Genomic DNA, 20887 nt, shown 5'->3' on the forward strand with positions numbered 1-20887 from the left:
TGTGTGTATAGACATTTTTCGTTCTGGTTCCTGGAACCCCGGGCAAATATGTCAGCTCCGGGTTTTACGCCTGCTTTTCTTAACTGCGGTTTAGCGTTAACCCTGGTTTGGTTTTGGTTTTGTAAAAAAAAAAAAAAAAAGATATTCAGATGATGCGGACATTTTTCGTTCTGCCCCTGGGACCCTGGGCAAACGCACCAGCTTTGGATTTTTGCGCCTGCTTTTCTTAACCATGGTTTAGCGATAACCCTGGTGTATATATCTATATTTAAATATACGTTCAGACATTCTGGTTCCTGGGACCCTGGGCAAATGTGTCAGCTCTGGGTTTTGCGCCTGCTTTTCTGAACCACAGTTTAGTGTTAACCCTGGTTGTTGTTGTTGTTGTTGTTGTTGTTGTTGTTGTTGTTGTAATGTAATGTAATGTAATAGATGTTCAGACATTTTTCATTCTGGTTCCCGGGACCCTGAGCAAATGTGTCAGCTCTGGGTTTTGCGCTTGCTTTTCTTAACCGCGGTTTAGCTTTGGATTTTGGTGCCTGCTATTCTTAACCATAGTTTTAACCCTGGTGTGTGTGTGTGTGTGTGTAGACATTTTTTGTTCTGATTCTTGGAACCTCAGGCAAATGCACCAGCTCTGGGTTTTGCGCCTGCTTTTCTTAACCGCGGTTTAGTGTTAACCCTGGTTGTTGTTGTTGTAATGTAATAGGTGTTCAGACATTTTTCGTTCTGGTTTCCGGGACCCTGAGCAAATGCGCCAGCTCTGGGTTTTGCGTTTGCTTTTCTTTACCGCGGTTTAGCTTTGGATTTTTGCACCTGTTTTTCTTAACCATGGTTTAGCGTTAACCCTGGTGTATATATCTATATTTAAATATACGTTCAGACATTCTGGTTCCTGGGACCCTGGGCAAATGCGTCAGCTCTGGGTTTTGCGCCTGCTTTTCTTAACCATGGCTTAGCGTTAACCCTGGTTGTTGTTGTTGTAATGTAATAGATGTTCAGACATTTTTCGTTCTGGTTTCTGGGACCCTGAGCAAATGCGCCAGCTCTGGGTTTTGCACTTGCTTTTCTTAACCGCGGTTTAGCTTTGGATTTTTGCACCTGTTTTGCTTAACCATGGTTTAGCGTTAACCCTGGTGTGTGTGTGTGAGAGAGAGAGAGATTACAGGAAACGCTACTCTCCCCCTTTGGACTCGTCTTGCATCCTCGTATCGCAGAGATCGATGTGCACCAGAACATAACATTTGAACAATATGGGGGGTGGTGGAGAAAATGAATAAAGGAAAACCTCGCAGTTCTCTCTCCCGGCAGAGGCGGTTTAGGCCCCGGATCAGCCTGGCGATGAAACCCGGCGGCCTTTATTTTTTTGCACGGGGAGAAGGGAGAAATAAGGGGGGGAGCGTGCGAGAGACCGTCCTCCGCATGGCAAATTTAGCTCCTAAACCGCTTTGAGAGAGGCAGGGGGGGGGGAATTAGGTCAGTTAAAAGATTTTGCCCTGCAACCCCGCGACCTCTTGCTGACTTAACGCTAAGCCTCTCGAGAGAGTCGGGGAATGCGGGCCTCATGGAAAAGCACACCGTTTGTAGGGTGGCCATATTCCAACAATTGTTTGTGTGGGGTTTGTTTTGTGTTTTATTTTTTGCAAAATTTCCAAAAGAAAAATGAAGTTTTTTTTACACACACATAAACACACCCTTTTTTAAAAGGGACATCACCAAAAAAGAAAAAGGTCGGCGATTCCAATAAGGGCTGCCCTACAACCGGGTTCCCCCCCCCAGGACATTTCAGCCGCTTTTCATAAGAAATTCGGGGCCGGACGCCATTTTCGGCGGACAGATCCCGGCTACCAGACGTACGGCAGCACTAAGCGATACATTTTGGACAGTTTAAAGTAAAGTAAAGGTAAAGGGACCCCTGACCGTTAGGTCCAGTCGCGGACGACTCTGGGGTTGCGGCGCTCATCTCGTTTTATTTGCCGAGGGAGCCGGCGTCCAGCTTCCGGGTCATGTGGCCGGCATGACTAAGCCGCTTCTGGCGAACCAGAGCAGCGCACGGAAACGCCGTTTACCTTCCCGCCGGAGCGGTACCTATTTATCTACTTGCACTTTGACGTGCTTTCGAACTGCTAGGTGGGCAGGAGCTGGGACTGAGCAACATAAAAGTTGGAACGGGAACCCCAGGGGTCATGCAATCCAACCCCCGTCGCCTGAAACGCGGGTTCAAGAATGCCGGCTGCTGCTCCGCAAATGACCCCCCTGGATTTGGGTGCTCACAGACTCCTCTTCCTCCCCTCTCCTTCTTTTCTCTAGGGAAAGGCACGGAAAGAGGCGCTTACCCGTTCGCAAGAGACATGCCGGCTCTCAACCAGGTGAGCAAAACTTCCTTAACTTAATCCTCCTCTCCTTTTGCCGTTAGGGGGATTGCCGGCACGGAGAGCTCAAAAAAATAAACCTATGCTGCCAATACTCGTGGTAAATCAGTATACAATCAGCAGCACAAAAACGGCGCACACAAATCTACCAAACCATTCCACGTATAGAATTCTATATTGGTAGCCCAATCAACAAGAAAGCAATGCAAAAAGTCAAACAAAGAAGCCACAAACAGAAAACTCATTCAAGTTAGTACAACAGGACGATTTCGGTCTTTAAATGTCTTTAGCCAGGCTCCTGTAGATATTGATGAAAATAGGTCCAGTCAGATGATACGCACAGGTGTGTTAATAGATGAAAGAAAGTCCAAACAGATGGAATATTGACGATGTGACGCACAAAAATTAGACAGGGTGCCGGCGTTTGTCCCCTGTTTCGCCCATGGACAATTTTGGGCTTCTTCAGTAAACTCTTCCCCAGGATTTACTGTATATTCATACATACACTGGTGGGATATGAATAAGGTTTGACTTTTCATCAATATCTACAATATCTATTGCTTTCTTGTTGATTGGACTACCAATATAGAATTCAATACGTGGAATGGTTTGGTAGATTTGTGTGCGCCGTTTTTGCGCTGCTGATTGTAGGCACGGAGAGCTCGGCAGGGCTTTCGGAGCCCAACAGCAAATGGCACAAAGGCTCGGGTATTTGCAGGTAGACTGCTGCAGAATGTGGAGGTTCCGTTCGGCTACGAGGCCCCCAGCGGTTTGCGGAGAAAATCTAGGGAACTCCCAACTCCCGTTTTTTTGCACCCGTGAAAATCAAGATTTCCCCGCTCCTTTTTAGATGCTTTCACCGAGATTTCCCGCATGGCAGCGGGTTGGGCTGGATGAGTCCTGGAGGGCCCTTCCCGACTCTGCGATCCTATACTCTCTCTTCTCCCCCTGCATCCCTCCAACCAAAGACGCTGATTTAAAAACTGCACCGGTTTTTTCTGGGCATTGCGTTTCCAAAACAGCTGCGTGGGGACTTGCTCCTCGGTACAAGCGAGGATTTAATTTTTAAAATCGGAGGAGCATAAATGCCAGCCGGCTGTGGGTTTTAATTTTCCTCTGGGTTCCGGGGGGGGGGGAATTGTTTGCAGGGAGGAGGCGTGAGCGTGTGTTGGGGACCGAAGATGGGGGGTTGGCAGGATCTGAACGCAGCAGCAGGCAGAGCTGCCTCTATAGCTCCGAGGGCTCTGCACTGACCGGCAGCCTGAGAGCGTCTTTCCGCGTCTCCCCAAACGAGCGCAGGGCACTAGTCCTCATGGTTTCAAGGGGAAGCAGAAACACACGGCTTTCTCTAAAGCCGAGCCGTGGGTCTCTCTGGCTCAGAATGGCTTCTCTCGCACCCACAACCGGGTGCCCCCCTTCCTCGTCCTCGGGGTCGGTGGGGGGAAGAGAATGGGCCCGCCTTCGAGGGTCGTCGCGCCGCCCCCTTTTCCTCTCGGCTCTTGTTCACGGACGCTGTCGTTTTGCTCTCTCTCTCACCCCCGCAGCCCGGCTTCCTGCCTGGCGAAATGGGAATTTCGAGCCCCAGCGCGTTGTCGCCGACGGCGGTGAAGGGCGGTTCGCAATATTACCCGTACGCCAACAACCCTCGCCGGAGAGGGGCGGATAGCAGCATAGGTATGTGGGGCCCGGCGGGTTTGGGGAGGCCGCCCTTCCGCGGGGCGTTTGTGGTGCTGCTGCGGACATCATCAGTATGTTGGCCCATCTAGCTGAATGTTGCCTGCACGGGCCGGCAGCAGCTCTCCTTTCCCACCCTGCTTAGAGATACCAGGAACCAGACGTGTACATTGGCCCATCTAGCTGAATGTTGTCTGCACGGGCCGGCAGCAGCTCCCCTTTCCCACCCTGCTTAGAGAGGCCGGGAATCAGACCTGTACATTGACCCATCTAGCTGAATATTGCCTGCACGGGCCAGCAGCAGCTCTCCTTTGCCACCCTGTTTAGAGAGGCCGGGAATCAGACATGTACATTGGCCCGTCTAGCTCAATATTGCCTGCACGGACCGGTAGCAGCTCTCCTTTCCCACCCTGTTTAGAGAGGCCGGGAATCAGACCTGTACATTGGCCCATCTAGCTGAATACTGCCTGCACGGGCCGGCAGCAGCTCTCCTTTCCCACCCTGCTTAGAGATACCAGGAACCAGACGTGTACATTGGCCCGTCTAGCTCAATATTGCCTGCACGGGCCGGCAGCAGCTCCCCTTTCCCAACCTGCTTAGAGATACCAGGAACCAGACGTGTACATTGGCCCATCTAGCTGAATGTTGCCTGCACGGGCCGGCAGCAGCTCCCCTTTCCCACCCTGCTTAGAGAGGCCGGGAATCAGACCTGTACATTGACCCATCTAGCTGAATATTGCCTGCACAGGCCAGCAGCAGCTCTCCTTTGCCACCCTGTTTAGAGAGGCCGGGAATCAGACATGTACATTGGCCCGTCTAGCTCAATATTGCCTGCACGGACCGGTAGCAGCTCTCCTTTCCCACCCTGTTTAGAGAGGCCGGGAATCAGACCTGTACATTGGCCCATCTAGCTGAATACTGCCTGCACGGACCGGCAGCAGCTCTCCTTTCCCACCCTGTTTAGAGAGGCCGGGAATCAGACCTGTACGTTGGCCCGTCTAGCTGAATATTGCCTGCACGGACCGGCAGCAGCTCCCCTTTCCCACCCTGCTTAGAGATACCAGGAATCAGACGTCTAGATTGGCCCATGCAGCTCAATATTGCCTGCACGGACCGGCAGCAGCTCTCCTCTCCCACCCTGCTTGGAGAAGCCGGGCATCAAATCTGGGGCCCTTCTGCATGCAAGGCAGGTGTCCCACCACTCAGCCATGGTGTGGGGGGGGCCACGTTGCACACTTTCCATCAAAAGCCGTCCTGGTCCCCAAACGCCCCCCAACCTGCCCTAGCCTGCCGGAGAACGGGGTGCATTTCCAGAGGCATCCGCTGCCTCTCTTTGGGGCGGGGAGACCCTTCCCCCCCCCGCACCCAGCTCTTCAGAAGCCCCCCTCCCCATTTATTACGGGGCGGGGCGGAGGTGCCTACAGGAAACGCTCTGCTCCGGTTCCAGACATCTGGCATTCATTGCGGGAAAGGAATCTCAGGAATGAAGGCTTGTTGGAGAACTCGGGCATGTGCAGAAAAAAAAAACCTTCATTTCCCCCCTCCCCTTTTAAACTTTGCCTAAGTTATTCTGCTTTATTTCGGGGCGGTAGCAGTCAAGGACGCAGGCAATAGCCCCCCGCCCCACCCCAAATAAATCGGGCCTTCGATAGGCACCCTTTTCGGTGCGACTTATCGGCACTGTGAGGGTTCTAGGAACCTGGAAATAAAAACACAGCCGAGATTCTCCGGGAGTTGGCAAGCCCCAGCCATCCTGCACCCAGTCGAAACATCTATTTGTCCAGATCTGGCTGGCAGCAGTTCTTCGGGGGGTTCCCCGAGTCTCTCCCAACCCTATCTGAACATGCCCCCTCCCCAGCGAAGACACATTTCCTTCCAAAATGCCCTATAAGCCTAATGCTTTTTTTCTGCCTGTGGCCCCCCCTCTCCCCAGCAAGGACGCATTTTTCTTGCAAAATGCCCCGGAAGCCTGTTCATTTTTTCCTGCCTCCTCCCCCTGCCCCGCCACCCCCAGCAAAGAGGCATTTTCTTGCAAAACCGTTTTTTGCAAAATAAAATAAAATAAAATATGAAACAATAAAATCCCATGAACGTTCCCTGTCTGGAAAGGGGCGTGGGACAGCTCTGCCTGCGCAAACCCCCCACCCCACCCCACGGTTTCCCTCCTGCACAATTTCCTGCCCCCCTCCCCCCGCTTTTTGCTTTCATCCCCCCGCCTTGGAACTAATGAAATCCACCTGTTCTGTGGCAGCAGGTTCACTCCATAAAATGCCTCTCTCTTCCACCCCCCCCCCAAGCATGCTCCGGCCCGCGGGGTCTTAGCGCCGAGCTTTTTGGGTTACCCGTCTCCCAAAGGGGGTCGTGCCGCAAAAAAACAACAACAACGGAGACTTAAAACGTTCCCAGATGCCGGAGCCCCTATCCACCCGAGGGCCTGCCGTGTCTCTGTGCGACTCCCCGTTCCGAATTCTCGGGGCTGGGTGCGGGTTGCGGGTTTTGGCACCCAAGGTTTCGCAGAAGGGGTAACTGTTGGGGATCCGAGCCGCAGGGGTACGGCGGTAGCTTGGTTCTCAGACTTAATCCGTTCCGGAAGTCCGTTCCAAAACCAAAACGAGACGGAGTAGAGGATTTCTGGAAGATATCTGGGGGGTTCTGGGGCAGGTGGGACAATGGTCCCCCCCCCCGGTCCACCCGCAAAGGGAAGGGCCCTTTTGTCCCTCCTGGGGTAGGGAGAGATGGGCAAGTGAAATCTCTGTGCCCAGGGGGGAGAAGGAAGAGACCTTTGTTCCCGGAGAGAAATGGGGAAGAGAGGCCTTTGTCCCGGGGGAGAAATGGGCGAGACCTTTGCGCCCAGGGAGAAAGGGGTAAGAGATGTCTTGTGTCTCCCCGGGGCTATACAGCGGTCCCTTGGTCCTCAAACTTAATCCGTTCCGGAAATTCCGTTCCAAAACCAAGGCGTTCCAAAACCGAGGCAGCGCTTTCCCATAGAAAGCAATGCAAAACGGAATTAACCCGTTCCAGGCTTTTAAAAACAACCCCTAAAACTGCCATTTAACTTCAATTTTACTATCTAACGAGACCGCTGATCCATAAAACGAAAGCGATAATCAGTGCGCTGTACTTTAAAATAAATAAGACAGTATTGCAGATGATAAAAATTATTATTATTATTATTATTGTTATTATTATTATTATTTTACGTGCACTGATGATAGTTTGGATGGGGGTCTTTTATCCATTTCCGCAGTCGCACAAATCAATCCATCAATAGCTGAACTGGGTTCCGCCCAGTCGCAAAAGCAAATGAACCGAAAAAGCCTGAAAAACGAAAACGCAAAATATATAGCGGAAACTAAAGGGCCAAACTTAACCCGTTCCGGAAGTCCGAAATGTTCGGAAACCGAGGCGCGGCTTCTGATTGGCGCAGGCGCCCCGGAAACAATAGCCGACTGCGCCATCGGACGTTCGGCTTCCGGGAAACGTTCGGAAACCGAAGCACTCAAATCCGGGTTTTTTGAGTTTGGGAACCAAGGTGCCACTGTACACTGGTAGCAATATGCATCTGGGGGGTCGGGGCTTCCCATTGGGACATCTGCCCCCCCCCCCGTGAGAACAAGATGCTTGGGGGCGGGGTTCACTTTTATGCAGCTTACAGGTCTTGCGTTCGAGAATGAAACCCTCGAGATCACAGCACCGAAACCGGGAATGCTAAAAATACCCCCGCCCCGAAATAGCGAGCCGTGCGGTCATAACCGGGAGAGCGGAGAAAAGTCCCGGGGGACCTTTTTCGAAACGGTTCGTGGCCTCTGGCCGCCCACCCGTAATAAACCCGTCGGACTGTGAGCGTGGCTTGGAAACTTCTTCTTGTTAATTGGATTTATATACCGCCTAGGCCTCGGGGCGCTTCGCGGAATGAAATCGGAATATAAAACCGCAAAATGCGCCATCGGAATAAAAAGCAACAACCCAGTAGTACACACATATCCCCCAAAAAACACCCCCAGTATTCTGACTCCGACAGAAGTCGGCGAGATTATTTTAGAGCAGAAACGTTCAGCCCCTTTAAACCCCAAAATGCGTTTCTTAATCCTTTCGAGATCTGCTTGTGAATCGCCCCGAGACCTGTGGGTTTAGGGCACAAATTCAACAAATTAATAAAATACTGTACTATATGACAAAGTTGTTTTTCACTCTAAAATAATGTTCAAAATCTGGGCTCTCCTTATTTATACACGGATAGTATATCTCCCACCCACCCCATTTTCTTAAATCGGAGTCCCCTGAAATAGGAGGTGTCTTATAAAATACGGTAATTCATAAATCTGGGGTGCAACAGGATGGGGGTCTCGGTTGGCAGAAGGCACCCCTGGCGCTACGAAATCTATTCTGCCACGTTAGGAATGGCTTTTTTAAAAAAATCTGTAATTATGTTTGCTAATGCTTTTTTAAAAAAATCTTTCTCCCCCCCCTCCTTTTCTCCCCATCCTCCTCGCACCCCAAATTCAGATGGACAACCGAAAAAAGTCCGGAAAGTTCCTCCAGGACTTCCCTCTTCGGTAAGCAATTTTCGGTTTTACTCTTTGGCGAAGGCGGCCGCAGCTTGGGGTGATCCCCCCCCCGTGCCTCCCATTGGCCGGGCTTCTATGATGTCACCGAATGCCCAGCAACGGTTGCAAGCGTTAGGATGGCGGCGAGTTCGAGAGGGAAGCCCTTAACGGTGGGCACCTGGCGGGGAAAGCGGGTGGGTGGGAATCAAATCTCTATGTCGGGAACAAGGTGGGAAGTGGGGATCCCTTTATGGATCAAGGGATCCCAGACCCTGAGATCTCTTTAGGTGCCTTTCTCCGTGTGCCTCCCCCAGGAGAGGTCCAGAACGGTGGCAACTCGAGAGGAGGGCCTTTTCCGTGGTGGCTCCCCGTTTGCGAGATGCTCTCCCCATTAGGTGCCAGGTGAAAATGTTCCACTTCAACCTGGTCCCTTTTGAAATGTGGTTTTGTTTTTAATTGGGGGTTAGTTTTTTTGTTTTTGTTTGAACGGCGTATTTTGTGGTTTTAATGTTTTATCTTGCGAACCGCTCTGAGAGCTATATTATTATTATTATTACTATTACTATTACTATTACTATTACTATTAATATACCCGCAGGGCTCAGGGCAGTTCACGGAATAAAATCAGAATATAAAACCGCAAAATGCACGATCAGAATAAAAACAGCAACAACTACCCAATAACCCGCCCCCCCCCAAAAAAACCATTAACAAATTTAATAAATAAAATCGATATTGGGGAGAAGCGGGGAATAAGCTCACCGGGTAGCTCGGTTGGTTTGGAGCCATGGGGCTGATAAAAAACGCCCAAGGTCGCGAGTTCGATTCCCCCGTACGGTTGGACCAGGTGACTCTCGGGAAGCAGGCAAAGGGAGGAGCCAAACCGAAAAAACGGCTGGGGGGGTTTAGGGTTGCCATATTTCCGCAAGTGGAAATCTGGACGCAAAAGTTGTTGAAGTTTTTGGCCAAAGTTGTTGAGCCAAAATCTATACACTTCCGACATGGCTTGCCAGATGGGCGGAGTAAAATTATTATTATTATTATTATTATTATTATTATTATTATTATTATTATTATTATTAAGTCCGAATTTCCCCGGACATTTAAGCCATTTCCACCTAGACACTGTTTCTGATGGCAGAATACCCGGCAACGTCCAGGAAATTTTGGGTGTGTGGCAGCCCTAAAGGTTGAGCGTGACTATTATTATTATTATTATTTATTAATAATAATAATAATAATAATGAATTCCGAATGAACTCTTGATACCGACTGGGACTTCAAAGACATAAAAAAATCTCCGCTCAGAAACCTCGGGGAGAGTTTCTCCCCCCCTTTCCTCATCCTTCACCCCAAACTTTTAGGGCGACGTTTGCAGGGGGGGACACCCTCTCTCCCCATAAATGCACATTTACGGATAAGGCGTGTCGGTCAGTTAACTCACGCTTGAAACCACCACCCCCCCATTCTCTCGCTCCCCCTCTCTGTTTTTATTTCAGGGACACCCCCCATCCCGCCTCCCCCCCCATACAAAGACTTTCCCAAGCTGCGGGTTTTCGGGGGGCCAGTGGCTCCCCCCCAGAAACGCCCCTGCGCTCGAGTTTTCCGCTTTATTTCCCGCATAAGCGGAATTCTGCATATGTCCAGAATTTTGCATTTTGGGGGGGGGGTGCTTAATGAAACCCTCAAGCCCTGCACCGCCCCCCAATATTATCCCCCCCAAAATACATCAGAAGGCAAGCCGGCGGAGAATTATCCTTTCCTCCGATTCGAGAACTGCATAGTTATTTCCGCCCCGCCCCCCGGGAAGGAATCGTCCCTGCTTCAGTTTGCAGAATTTATTTATTTGGGGGGGGGGGACACATTGCCATTGCATGCACAAACCCTCCGTCCTGTTTGCAGATTTCCCTTCCGTTGAGATTTTCTCCCCTTTGCATGCATCCCCCCTGTTTTTGAAGCTGCTCTTTCCCCCCCCCTCTCCCGCTGCCCCCACCCTCATATTTTTCCCCCCGGTCTCCCCCCTCCTCGCTCCCCCCACCAATCCCCGCCAGCCCCACGCAGCTGCCTGCAAATCTGGCCGCTTGCCAACCCCTGGCAGATGGCACAGAGCTATTATTCCTGCTTGGAGCTCCGGCTCCTGCTATGTAATCAAATTATCGGAAAAGGCAATTTGCTGGGTTTCTTATTCTTTGCAGCCGGCTACGTTCCCCCCCTCTCTTTTTCTCCCCCCCCCTCCAACCCCAAAACCTGCACCTCTCGCTCCAGTACACAGAACACGCTGCAGGGGAGGGGGGAATGGGGGGCGTGGGAATCGTATTTTTATTTTATTCCCTGCAAATCCACGCACCCCCCTTGAGTTGGATGCGGTTTTAAAAAAATAAAATAAAAATATATGCAAGGTTATTATTGTTATTTTTTAAAGGCTGTTTAGCAAGGATCCTAAAAAGCAAACAAACCCGTGATCAAAACTTGGAGGGGGGGCGCGTGTACGATTTTGGAATCGTTTGATATAATTATTTTTTCTTGGTTCCCTGCAAATCTGCGCCGCGCCCCCCCCCCCGAGTTGGGTGTTTGTTTGTTTTTTTAAAAAAGAAGCAATTTTTTTTAAAAAGGCTGTTTTGCATGGGTGCAAGATTCTCGTCATCGAAACTTGGAGGGGGGGCGGTGTATGATTTTGGAATCGTTTGTTATTATTTGTTCCTGGTTCCCTGCAAATTTGAGTTGGGTGGGTTTAAAAAAAGAAGAAGAAAACGTGCTTTTTTTTTAAGGCTGTTTAGCATGGGTGCAAGATTCTCATAGTTGAAACTTGGAGGGGGGTGGCAAACTGTTACAACCCCCCCCACTCCCACCCCGTGATATATGCAAAGCGAGCTAAAAAAAAATCCACGTCATTTTAAAAGAGCTTGAGAATCTTCCCGGAGGCCTAAATTCTGCTCCTTTTGAAACTCTTGAAGCCAGTTTCAGTTTGTGGGTTTTTTCGGTGTCTTAAAAGTGGTCATTTCTGAATGCACACACCCCCACAAACACCCTGGGAATTGGTTCCCCCCCCCAAAAAAAAAACCACACACACACCCTGGAATGAGAAGAGCATAAAGGGTCCATATGGGTCTCAAGCTCATTCCCCAATGGCATGCAGGTATGGCTGGGAATATCTCCCCCCCCCAAAAAAAGAAATTCGCTAGAGAGTAGCTGCCGGTCAGAGTAGGCAACACTGGGCCAAAGGGACCCAGCGGTCTGATTTTGAATAAGGCACCGTCCAGTGTTCCTGTTCAATCGGCTCTTTGAATTTGCCATGAAGCCGGGAAGATCACTTGCCTGTGGAGTCGCTGCCGTGCGAGGAGTCTTTGGCGCAGCGTGGGGCTCGAACCCGCGGCCCCGAGATTTAAGAGCCGTGCCTCGCAGGGGGCTAGGAGGAGGCAGGCGGCCGTTCCCTGCTCTGACCGGCAGCTGCGTGCGAGGAATTGGGAGGAAGCCCCTCGCTCCCTGCATTGCAGGGGGTTGGGATGGATGACCTTTGCTAGCCCCTTGAGCAGACCTGCTGCCCCTGCCAAGCCTCCCTGGATTTCCCGCCTGCCGTTTTAAGCCCATAGCTTGACATTGAGGGGTTATTCCTGCCCCCTTCCTGGGGGGTCTCCTAAGAGGATTCAGTGGGCAGGGTCAGCCTTAGCCCCGCCCCCAAAATCTCACCAAGCTCCGCCCCCAAGCCGCCACCCTCTTAAAAGACTAGGCTCCACCCTCTCTCGGCAGGTCCCGCCTCTTTCGCTCCCAGGCTCCTCCCACAGGAGATTAACCCTTTTGCTCCGCTGTTGCTGCTGCTGCTGTTGCAGAAGCGCTGGGTTTGGGGAGACCCGGGTTCAAATCCTCGGCTCAGCCACTAAGCTGGGGGGGGGGATGCAGCTTCCCTACCTTGCAGGGCTGTTGTCAGGATTAAGTGCGCCACCTTGAGGTCGTTGGGGTGAAGGGTAGGAGGTTAATTAATTGCAGCGGAACCTCGGTTCTCGAACTCAATACGTTCCGGAAATCCGTTGCAAAACCAAAGCGTTCCAAAACCAAGGCGCGCTTCTTTCCCGTGGAAAGTCACGCGAAACGGATTAATCCGTCCCAGACATTTAAAAAACAAGCCCTAAAATGGCAGTTTGCCGTGAACTTTGCTATCTAACGAGACCCATCGATCCGTAAAAAGAAAGCCGTAACCAACGCGCTGTACTTTGTAGAGGATTAAAATTTAAAATGAATTTCTTTTCTTTACCTGCACGGGTGACGGTCATTGCTCAGGTGGGGGGGGGTTATCCATTTCCACAGTCACATCAATCAATCAATCAATCAATCAGGAACTGAACTGGGTTCCGCACAGTCACAGAAACAAATGAACCAAAAAAGCCTCGAAAACGCAAAATAATGAGCGAGGACAAAAGCGTCAGACTTAATCCGTTCCGGAAGTCCGTCTGACTAAAATTGTTCTTTATGCCCTGCTCATTTGGCTGGGTTGGCCCTCTAGGAAAAAAAGGGGGCAGAATTATTATTATTTTTTAAACAGAATAAAACTTTGAAAACTCCTTGGCTCGGCAATCACGGGTTCCTCCGGAGGTCGTCGGGATTCGCACCCGGCACGGACTCCGTAGATGCTGCCGGCTGGGGAAATGGGTGACGGACTTTCCCCTGTTTTCTCTCTCTCTTAACAGGTATATCCACCCAACTCAGGTGACGACTACAGCAGGGAACCAGCCAGCTACCCCCCATCCAAAGCCCCCAGCACTGTCTACCCTGGAGCCTTTTACATGCCAGGTAAGGGCGGGCGAACAAACGAACGAGGCGGGTGAACTTTTGGGGTGCCTTGCGGCGGTGGGGGTGTGTGCCAGAGAGAGAGAAAAAAAAACCTGGCACCGTTGAACTATCTTTCTCTCTTCCTGGACACAGCCGCAAGCAAAACGCTTTATAAACGTGCTGCGAAGCGCAATATACAAATGTGTCACTAGGTGGCAAGAGTGAGCTACGCCAAACGCAATGTATTTTTTTTTCAAAATTTGTTGTTGTTGTTCAGTCGTTCAGTCGTGTCTGCCTCTTGGTGACCCCATGGACCAGAGCACGCCAGGCTCCCCTATCCTCCACTGCCTCTCGCAGTTTGGCCAAACTCATGTTGGTAGCTTCGAGAACACTGTCCAACCATCTCGTCCTCGGTCGCCCCCTTCTCCTTGTGCCCTCCATCTTTCCCAACATCAGGGTCTTTTCCAGGGAGTCTTCTCTTCTCATGAGGTAGCCAAAGTATTGGAGCCTCAACTTCAGGATCTGTCCTTCTAGTGAGCACTCAGGGCTGATTTCTTTGAGAATGGATAGGTTTGATCTTTTTGCAGTCCATGGGACTCTCAAGAGTCTCCTCCAGCACCATAATTCAAAAGCATCCATTCTTTGGTGATCAGTCTTCTTTATGGTCCAGCTCTCACTTCCGTACATTACTACTGGGAAAACCATAGCTTTAACTATACGGACCTTTGTCGGCAAGGTGATGTCTCTGCTTTTTAAGATGCTGTCTAGGTTTATCATTTTCAAAATTAGTGAAATGTATAAATTTGAAAAGCGTAAATGATTTTAAATGGAGAGGAGAAAAGAAACCCTTTTTTTTTTTTGGTCCTTGAATCACAGATGGACTTCACAACTCGGCGGATTTGTGGAATTCCTCCACCTCCATCAGCCAGTCCAACTACGGGGCCATCCTGGGAGCGTCGTCCTCCCCTCTCCCTCAATCCGGCAACTTCAGCAGTCTTCATCAGCACGAAAGGATGGTAATGGCACAGATATATTTTGGGGAAGGAGGTAGTAGTAATAACAGTGATGATAATTATTATTGTTGTTGTTGTTATTGTTGTTATTATTATTTCATTTTGGTACGCCTAGTGCTGCCATACATCCAGAATTTCCAGGCGTATCCGGGACTCGTCTGTCGGAAAAAGCGCCGGGCGGAATTTCTGAAAATCATTTTTTAAAAAAACCTCAAAAACATCAAATTTAGGGGGGAGATATTTTTTGGGGGGGGTTAACACAAGATTAAAATGTTCCCCTATTTCCACGGAGTAAAGGGGGTTAATGTAGGGCTGCAGTAGGCACAAAATTTCCCAGATATAGCCAGACGAAAATGAGGTAGTAGTAATAACAGTGATGATAATATTAATAAAAATTATTATTATTTCATTTTGGTACGCCTAAGGCTGCCATACATCCAGAATTTCCAGACGTATCCGGGACTCGTCTGTCGGAAAAAGCGCCGGGCGGAATTTCTGAAAATCATTTTTTTAAAAAACCTCAAAAGCATCAAATTTAGGGGGGAGATATTTTTGGGGGGGGTGTAAACAAGAATAAAATGTTCCCCTATTTCCACGGAGTAATGGGGGTTAATGTAGGGCTGCATTAGGCACAAAATTTCCCAGATGTCTGGGCGGAAATGGTGTCTGGGCGGAATAACCAAATGGCAGCTAAAATGCCCAGGGATCTTTTGGGGCAATTTTACTAAATAAATAAGGTTGGCCCCTTTGTCCCCTTCCAGAATTACCCGATGCATTCAGGAGAAGTGAACGGCGGTCTCCCCTCGGTCTCGGGGTTTTCCTCGGCCTCCAACCAGTACGGCGTTTCCAGCCACACGCCCCCCATCAGTGGGACGGAGAGTGTCATGGGTTCGTATCCAAACCCTTTCCTTTCCTTTTATTTTTTTCCTGTTACAGCTGATAACTGAGTATTCGAGCTGCCTCCGTTCCAGAGATTTACAGGCCAGAGTTGGGCAAGACGTTCAATCTTGCGAGCGTAAAAAATGTGTCTATATTTTAGAATAGGCAGAGAGGGTGCCGCAGAGTCGAAATGGGAAAGTGGGAAACAGCTGTGCCGCAAGCGAAATTTCCTGATTGTGGCCAAGTTGTTCCGACGCTTGGTATCATTTAGGCGCTGGAAAAATTGGACTGTTTGCTTTACTAAAACCCAAAGTGAGTAGCTGTTGCGGTGATAAACCACAAGAGTGAAGTTTTTGAACAAAGATTTCCTAATTATATGCATTTTGAACCCTTTATGGGCCTTAATCTTATCATACCAAAGATAGGCATGCCATCCAAAAACATTGTCCTGACCTTCCAAATCTAATACATCAGCGTTCTCTAACGTAAACCAGTCTTTCAACCAACAAAAGGCAGCTGCTTCATAGTAAACCTTTAAATCTGGCAGGGAGAATCCACCTCTTTCCTTGGAATCAGTTAAAATCTTATATTTAATTCTTGGTTTCTTTCCCTGCCAGATAAATTTCGATAAATCTTTCTGCCACCTTTTAAAAAACAACCCATCTTAGCAATAATAGGTAATGAAACAACATTTTCGGCAATACGTTCATCTTAATTACTGAAATTTGGCCTGAAATAGATAACTTTAAATCCGTCCATATTTCTAAATCTCTTTTTATCTCATTCCAAAGTTTTTCATTAATTGTATTTATAAAGATTTAAATTTTTTGCTGTCATATCAACACCCAGATATTTAACCTCCTCCTACCGTCAAACCGTAGCCTTGGGATAAGGGACCCCCGGGGGTCATCTAGCCCAACCCCCCCCCCACCTTGGCACCATCCAATCCGAAACCGGACCAGACCCTGTTTAGCATTGCTAACATGCGCTGGCAAGTTTTGCGAGCAGAAAACCGAAATTCCCAGATGACCGCGAGGAATCGGGGAAGGGGGGGCCAGTTTATATGCAAGGGGGGGTCCACTGCATGTTTATTTCCCTTCCGTCGCCTGTTTCAGGTGGGAAAAACCTCTTCCGGCCTTTTCCTCCTCCCGGCACTCCGCGCCCCTGCCCCCCCGGTTCTCGTCCTTCCCTGCTGGATGTAGGTTAATCCCTTGGAGAGTGTCGGAAAACCATTAGTGCTACGGAAATAGATGCGTTTGGCTCTAAGCCGCTGTCTAGGGGCTGTCCGGCACTAATGCCCCCCCCCCTGTTCGGCAGATGCAAGCACGCAGCCTCCCTCTGTTTGGAGCTGGAAGCAGGTTTATTTTATATATGATGGTGTTGTTGTTGAGTTGTGTCCGACTCTTTTTGACCCCATGGACCAGAGCACGCCAGGCACCCCTATCCTCCCCTGCTTCCCGCAGTTTGGCCAAACTCATGCCAGTCGCTTCGAGAACACTGTCCCACCATCTCGTCCTCTGCCGTCCCCTTCTCCTTGTGCCCTCCATCTTTCCCAACATCAGGATCTTCTCCAGGGAGTCTTCTCTTCTCATGAGGTGGCCAAAGTCTTGGAGCCTCAGCTTCAGGATCTGTCCTTCCAGTGAGCACTCAGGGCTGATTTCCTTCAGAATGGAGAGGTTTGATCTTCTTGCAGTCCATGGGACTCTCAAGAGCACCAGAATTCAAGTATATTTGTTGTTGTTCAGTCGTTCAGTCATGTCCGACTCTTGGTGACCCCATGGACCAGAGCACGCCAGGCCCTCCTGTCTTCCACTGCCTCCCGCAGTTTGGTCAGACTCATGTTCGCAGCTTCGAGAACACTGTCCAACCATCTCGTCCTCTGTCGTCCCCTTCTCCTTGTGCCCTCCATCTTTCCCAACATCAGGGTCTTTTCCAGGGAGTCTTCTCTTCTCATGAGGTGGCCAAAGTACTGGAGCCTCAACTTCAGGATCTGTCCTTCTAGTGAGCACTCAGGGCTGATTTCTTTGAGAATGGATAGGTTTGATCTTCTTGCAGTCCATGGGACTCTCAAGAGTCTCCTCCAGCACCATAATTCAAAAGCATCCATTCTTTGGCAATCAGCTTTCTTTATGGTCCAGCTCTCACTTCCATACATTACTACTGGGAAAACCATCGCTTTAACAATACGGACCTTTGTCCGTATATATGACCCGATTTCCTTCAGAATGGAGAGGTCTGATCTCCTTGCAGTCCATGGGACTCTCGAGAGTCTCCTCCGCCTGTCTTTGCCACAGGGGTCACCAGACAGCGTCTTTGCAGGGAGAGCGATGCATTTATTTATTTTTGCACCGGGGGGGGGGCGGTGGAGGGTGCTTCTCTCCCCTTTCCCCCCCCCCAAAGAAGAAGCAACCGGGGAGGCGAAATGCAGACCCGTTGCACGAGATGAGGAGGAGGGGATTACTCAGATGGGGGGGTGGCGCCGTGGTCGGATCAAGACTCAAAAAGGCCTAGTGCTCTGTTGTGAAAAACACACACACACACACACACACACACACGAGTGTGAGGGGGCTGGAAACTCAGGCCGTGCTAATCTCCCTCACCCTGCAATGAACCTGTTGCAAAAATCCGGTTGCAAAACCCCGGTGGCTATTAATCTCTCTCCTCTTCTCTTTTCTCGGCTTTTATTTTTGCGTTTTCGGTTACAAACCTTCGTTTCTTTCCCTAGAATATATTCCATTAGCTCAACAACCGATGCCACAGCCTAAGAACAACTTCGGTTCTCTATTGCGACCCTAGTTATTTCCTATCGCAAGAAAGCCTGTTTTTCCTTGACGTCCTAAGTTTCCATTTGGTTTCGCTGCAACGTTTGTCTCCGTTTTTAACGGGTGTTCGTAAATCCATTGCTGCTTTTGTTCTCTTTAAAAAAAATGTTTAGGGGGCACTCGCGTTTTGACTCCAGAAAACCACCATTTTAGAGTTCCAATCGGGGGAAATAAATACAGTAAATGGACAAAAGTATGAAAAGATTCACAAAACGTTTAAGGATATCCGTACCCTTGCGTTCCCCCAGGGGGGAAAGCACTGCATATCCCTGCTTGGATATTTAAAATGAATCGGGCCTGATGGAACCAGCCGCCTCAGCTCCACATTTCCGCGGGCGGTTCTCCTTTTCGCATGCGCGCGTTTTCCTCCTCCCTCACCCTCCCTCTCTCCTCTTGTGCCAGGTAACCGAGGAACCACCGCTGGAAGTTCAGGAGATGCGCTTGGGAAAGCGTTGGCTTCGGTAAGTGCTACTTTCCCGAAAAAGTTTAAGAGAAGCTTTCCCTTTTTTGCGGGGGGGGGGATAAAAAGGGCCCGCTCCATAATCTTTGAGAAGACCAAACCTTTTCGTCGTTCTCCCCTTTTTTGCAGATCTACTCCCCAGATCACTCTAGCAATAATTTCTCTTCGAACCCATCCACACCGGTGGGCTCCCCTCAGGGAATAACAGGTGAGCTTTCTGCATTTTTTGCGGGGGTTGGGGGGTTATGTAGCAACCCTAGAGCAGGTCACCCCAAGACGCAGGCTTTTAAAAAGAAAAAAATGCTATTACAGTGGTACCGAGGGAGAGATGGACGAGACCTTTACGCCCAGGGAGAAAGGGATAAGAGAGGTGGTTTGGCACGTTCCCAATCTAGGGGTGGTAGAAATGTCCCCTTGAATCCCATTGCTGTTTTTTTGTTTTTTTGTTTTGCAGAATGCTAAAATTAACCCCCCTCCCTTTGGCAAAAACGCACACCTCCCTCGCAGATTTGCAAACTGAACATGGAAATCTCCATTGGGCGATATTTTCCAATGGCCATACAGTGGCACCTTGGTTCTCAAACTTAATCCGTTCCAGAAATTCCGTTCCAAAACCAAAGCGTTCCAAAACCGAGGCACGCTTCTTTCCCACAGAAAGTCACGCAAAACGGATCAATCCGTTCCAGGCTTTTAAAAAAACAACCCCTAAAACAGGAATCGAACGTGAATTTCACTATCTAACGAGACCGTCGATCCCATAAAATGAAAGCAGTAAAACGGCGTGCTGCGGCCGCGCCATCCGTCCATCAGTAGCTGCACCCAGTTCCACTCAGTCGCAGAAAAAGAGCCGCGGAAACAGAAACGCAAAATATATAGCAAAAGCCGGGCAGAGCTCAGCGTAACGCTCCGAATGGAAGCGTGACATTCGGATCGGAAGCGTGGCACTCAAACCGGAGCACATTCGGCTTCCGAATAAAGTTCGCAAACCGGAACACTTACTTCTGAGTTTTCAGTGTTTGGGCTCCAAGTTGTTTTGAGTACCAAGGCGTTTGAGAACCGAGGGGGCACTGTGAACTTTATGCTGGAATACAGCCGGTTACGTCTCATATCTTTACTGTCCTGGGCCCTGGCACAAACTCTCTCATTTTTCTCCCCCCCCCCTAGGTTCTTCGCAGTGGCCCCGGGCTGGCGGACAGGGTGCCTTATCCCCGAGCTACGAAGGGACACTTCATACTTTGGTAAGCCTCCTTCCGGTTCCCCTCCGCTTCTGCTTCCGGAAAAGGGAGCTCGCGACGTGATTTATAGACTCCTAGAATCGGAAAGTTGGAAGGGACCCCGAGGGTCATCCAGTCCAACCCCCTGCAATGCAGGATTCTCAGCTGACAGACGGACACCCAACCTCTGCTTAAAAAACCTCCAAGGAAGGAGAGAGTCCGCCACGTAGAGTCGGAATCTCCTTCCTCGTCCCTCGGAGCCATGGGTTCGAGTCCTGCCCTCCGGAGCAAGTAGAAAACGAGCTTGTCTGAGACCCTCTCTCCTTTCTCCCCCCCTCCCCGCAGCAAAACAAGATGGAAGACCACTTGGACGAAGCCATCCACGTCCTGCGGAACCACGCGGTGGGGCAGAGCAACCACAGGGACATCCACGACTTGCTGGCGTCGGCGGCGTCGGCTCACGGCACCACGGTCGGCGGCCTCAGCCAATCCTTCCCCCCCGCCTCTGTCTTGCCAATCGCCAATCGGCACTCAAACCTGGTAAGGGGCGAGCCGAGGGTGCCAGCCAGTGTGGTGTAGTGGTTAAGAGCGATGGAATCTGGTGAACCGGGTTCGCGTCTCCGCTTTTCCACATGCAGCTGCTGGGTGGCCTTGGGCTAGTCACACTTCTCTGAAGTCTCTCAGCCCCACTCACCTCACAGAGTGTTTGTTGTGGGGGAGGAAGGGAAAAGGAGAATGTTAGCCGCTTTGAGACTCCTTCGGGTAGTTATAAAGCGGGATATCAGATGCAAACTCTTCTTCTTCCTCTTCCTTTGCCATTTTGAAAGCTCTTGTTGGGATTTTCGATATATCATAATATTTTATTCTCTCTCCACCCCCGCATAATGAAAGTTAGATAGGTTACTCAAACCATTATACAGCGGCACCTTGGTTGTCAAACTTAACCCATTACGGAAATTCCGTTCCAAAACCAAAGCGTTCCAAAACTAAGGCAGCAGCGCTTTCCCATAGAAAGGAATGCAAAACGGATTTGCCTGTTCCAGACTTTTAAAAACAACCCCTAAAACAGGAATTGAACATGAATTTCACTATCTAACGAGACCATTGATCCATAAAACGAAAGCAAGAATCAGTGTGCTGTA

General features: G+C 49.9%; 1 protein-coding gene across 10 annotated transcripts in view; it reads left to right on the plus strand.

Moving 5' to 3' along the window:
- Positions 1-20887, plus strand: part of TCF3 (transcription factor 3) — a 69234-nt gene that overhangs the window by 35400 nt on the left and 12947 nt on the right. For all 10 annotated transcript variants that reach the window (XM_033136612.1, XM_033136608.1, XM_033136610.1 and 7 more), the window contains exons 5-14: positions 2311-2369; positions 3917-4046; positions 8553-8602; positions 13276-13378; positions 14234-14373; positions 15132-15258; positions 18474-18532; positions 18661-18739; positions 19696-19769; positions 20091-20285. In XM_033136612.1, the coding sequence (XP_032992503.1) occupies positions 2311-2369; positions 3917-4046; positions 8553-8602; positions 13276-13378; positions 14234-14373; positions 15132-15258; positions 18474-18532; positions 18661-18739; positions 19696-19769; positions 20091-20285 (1016 nt within the window). The remainder of the gene's footprint in view (positions 1-2310; positions 2370-3916; positions 4047-8552; positions 8603-13275; positions 13379-14233; positions 14374-15131; positions 15259-18473; positions 18533-18660; positions 18740-19695; positions 19770-20090; positions 20286-20887) is intronic.

This window comes from Lacerta agilis, chromosome 18 (assembly GCF_009819535.1).
Source record: "Lacerta agilis isolate rLacAgi1 chromosome 18, rLacAgi1.pri, whole genome shotgun sequence".
In the NCBI taxonomy this organism is placed as follows: Eukaryota; Metazoa; Chordata; class Lepidosauria; order Squamata; family Lacertidae; genus Lacerta; species Lacerta agilis.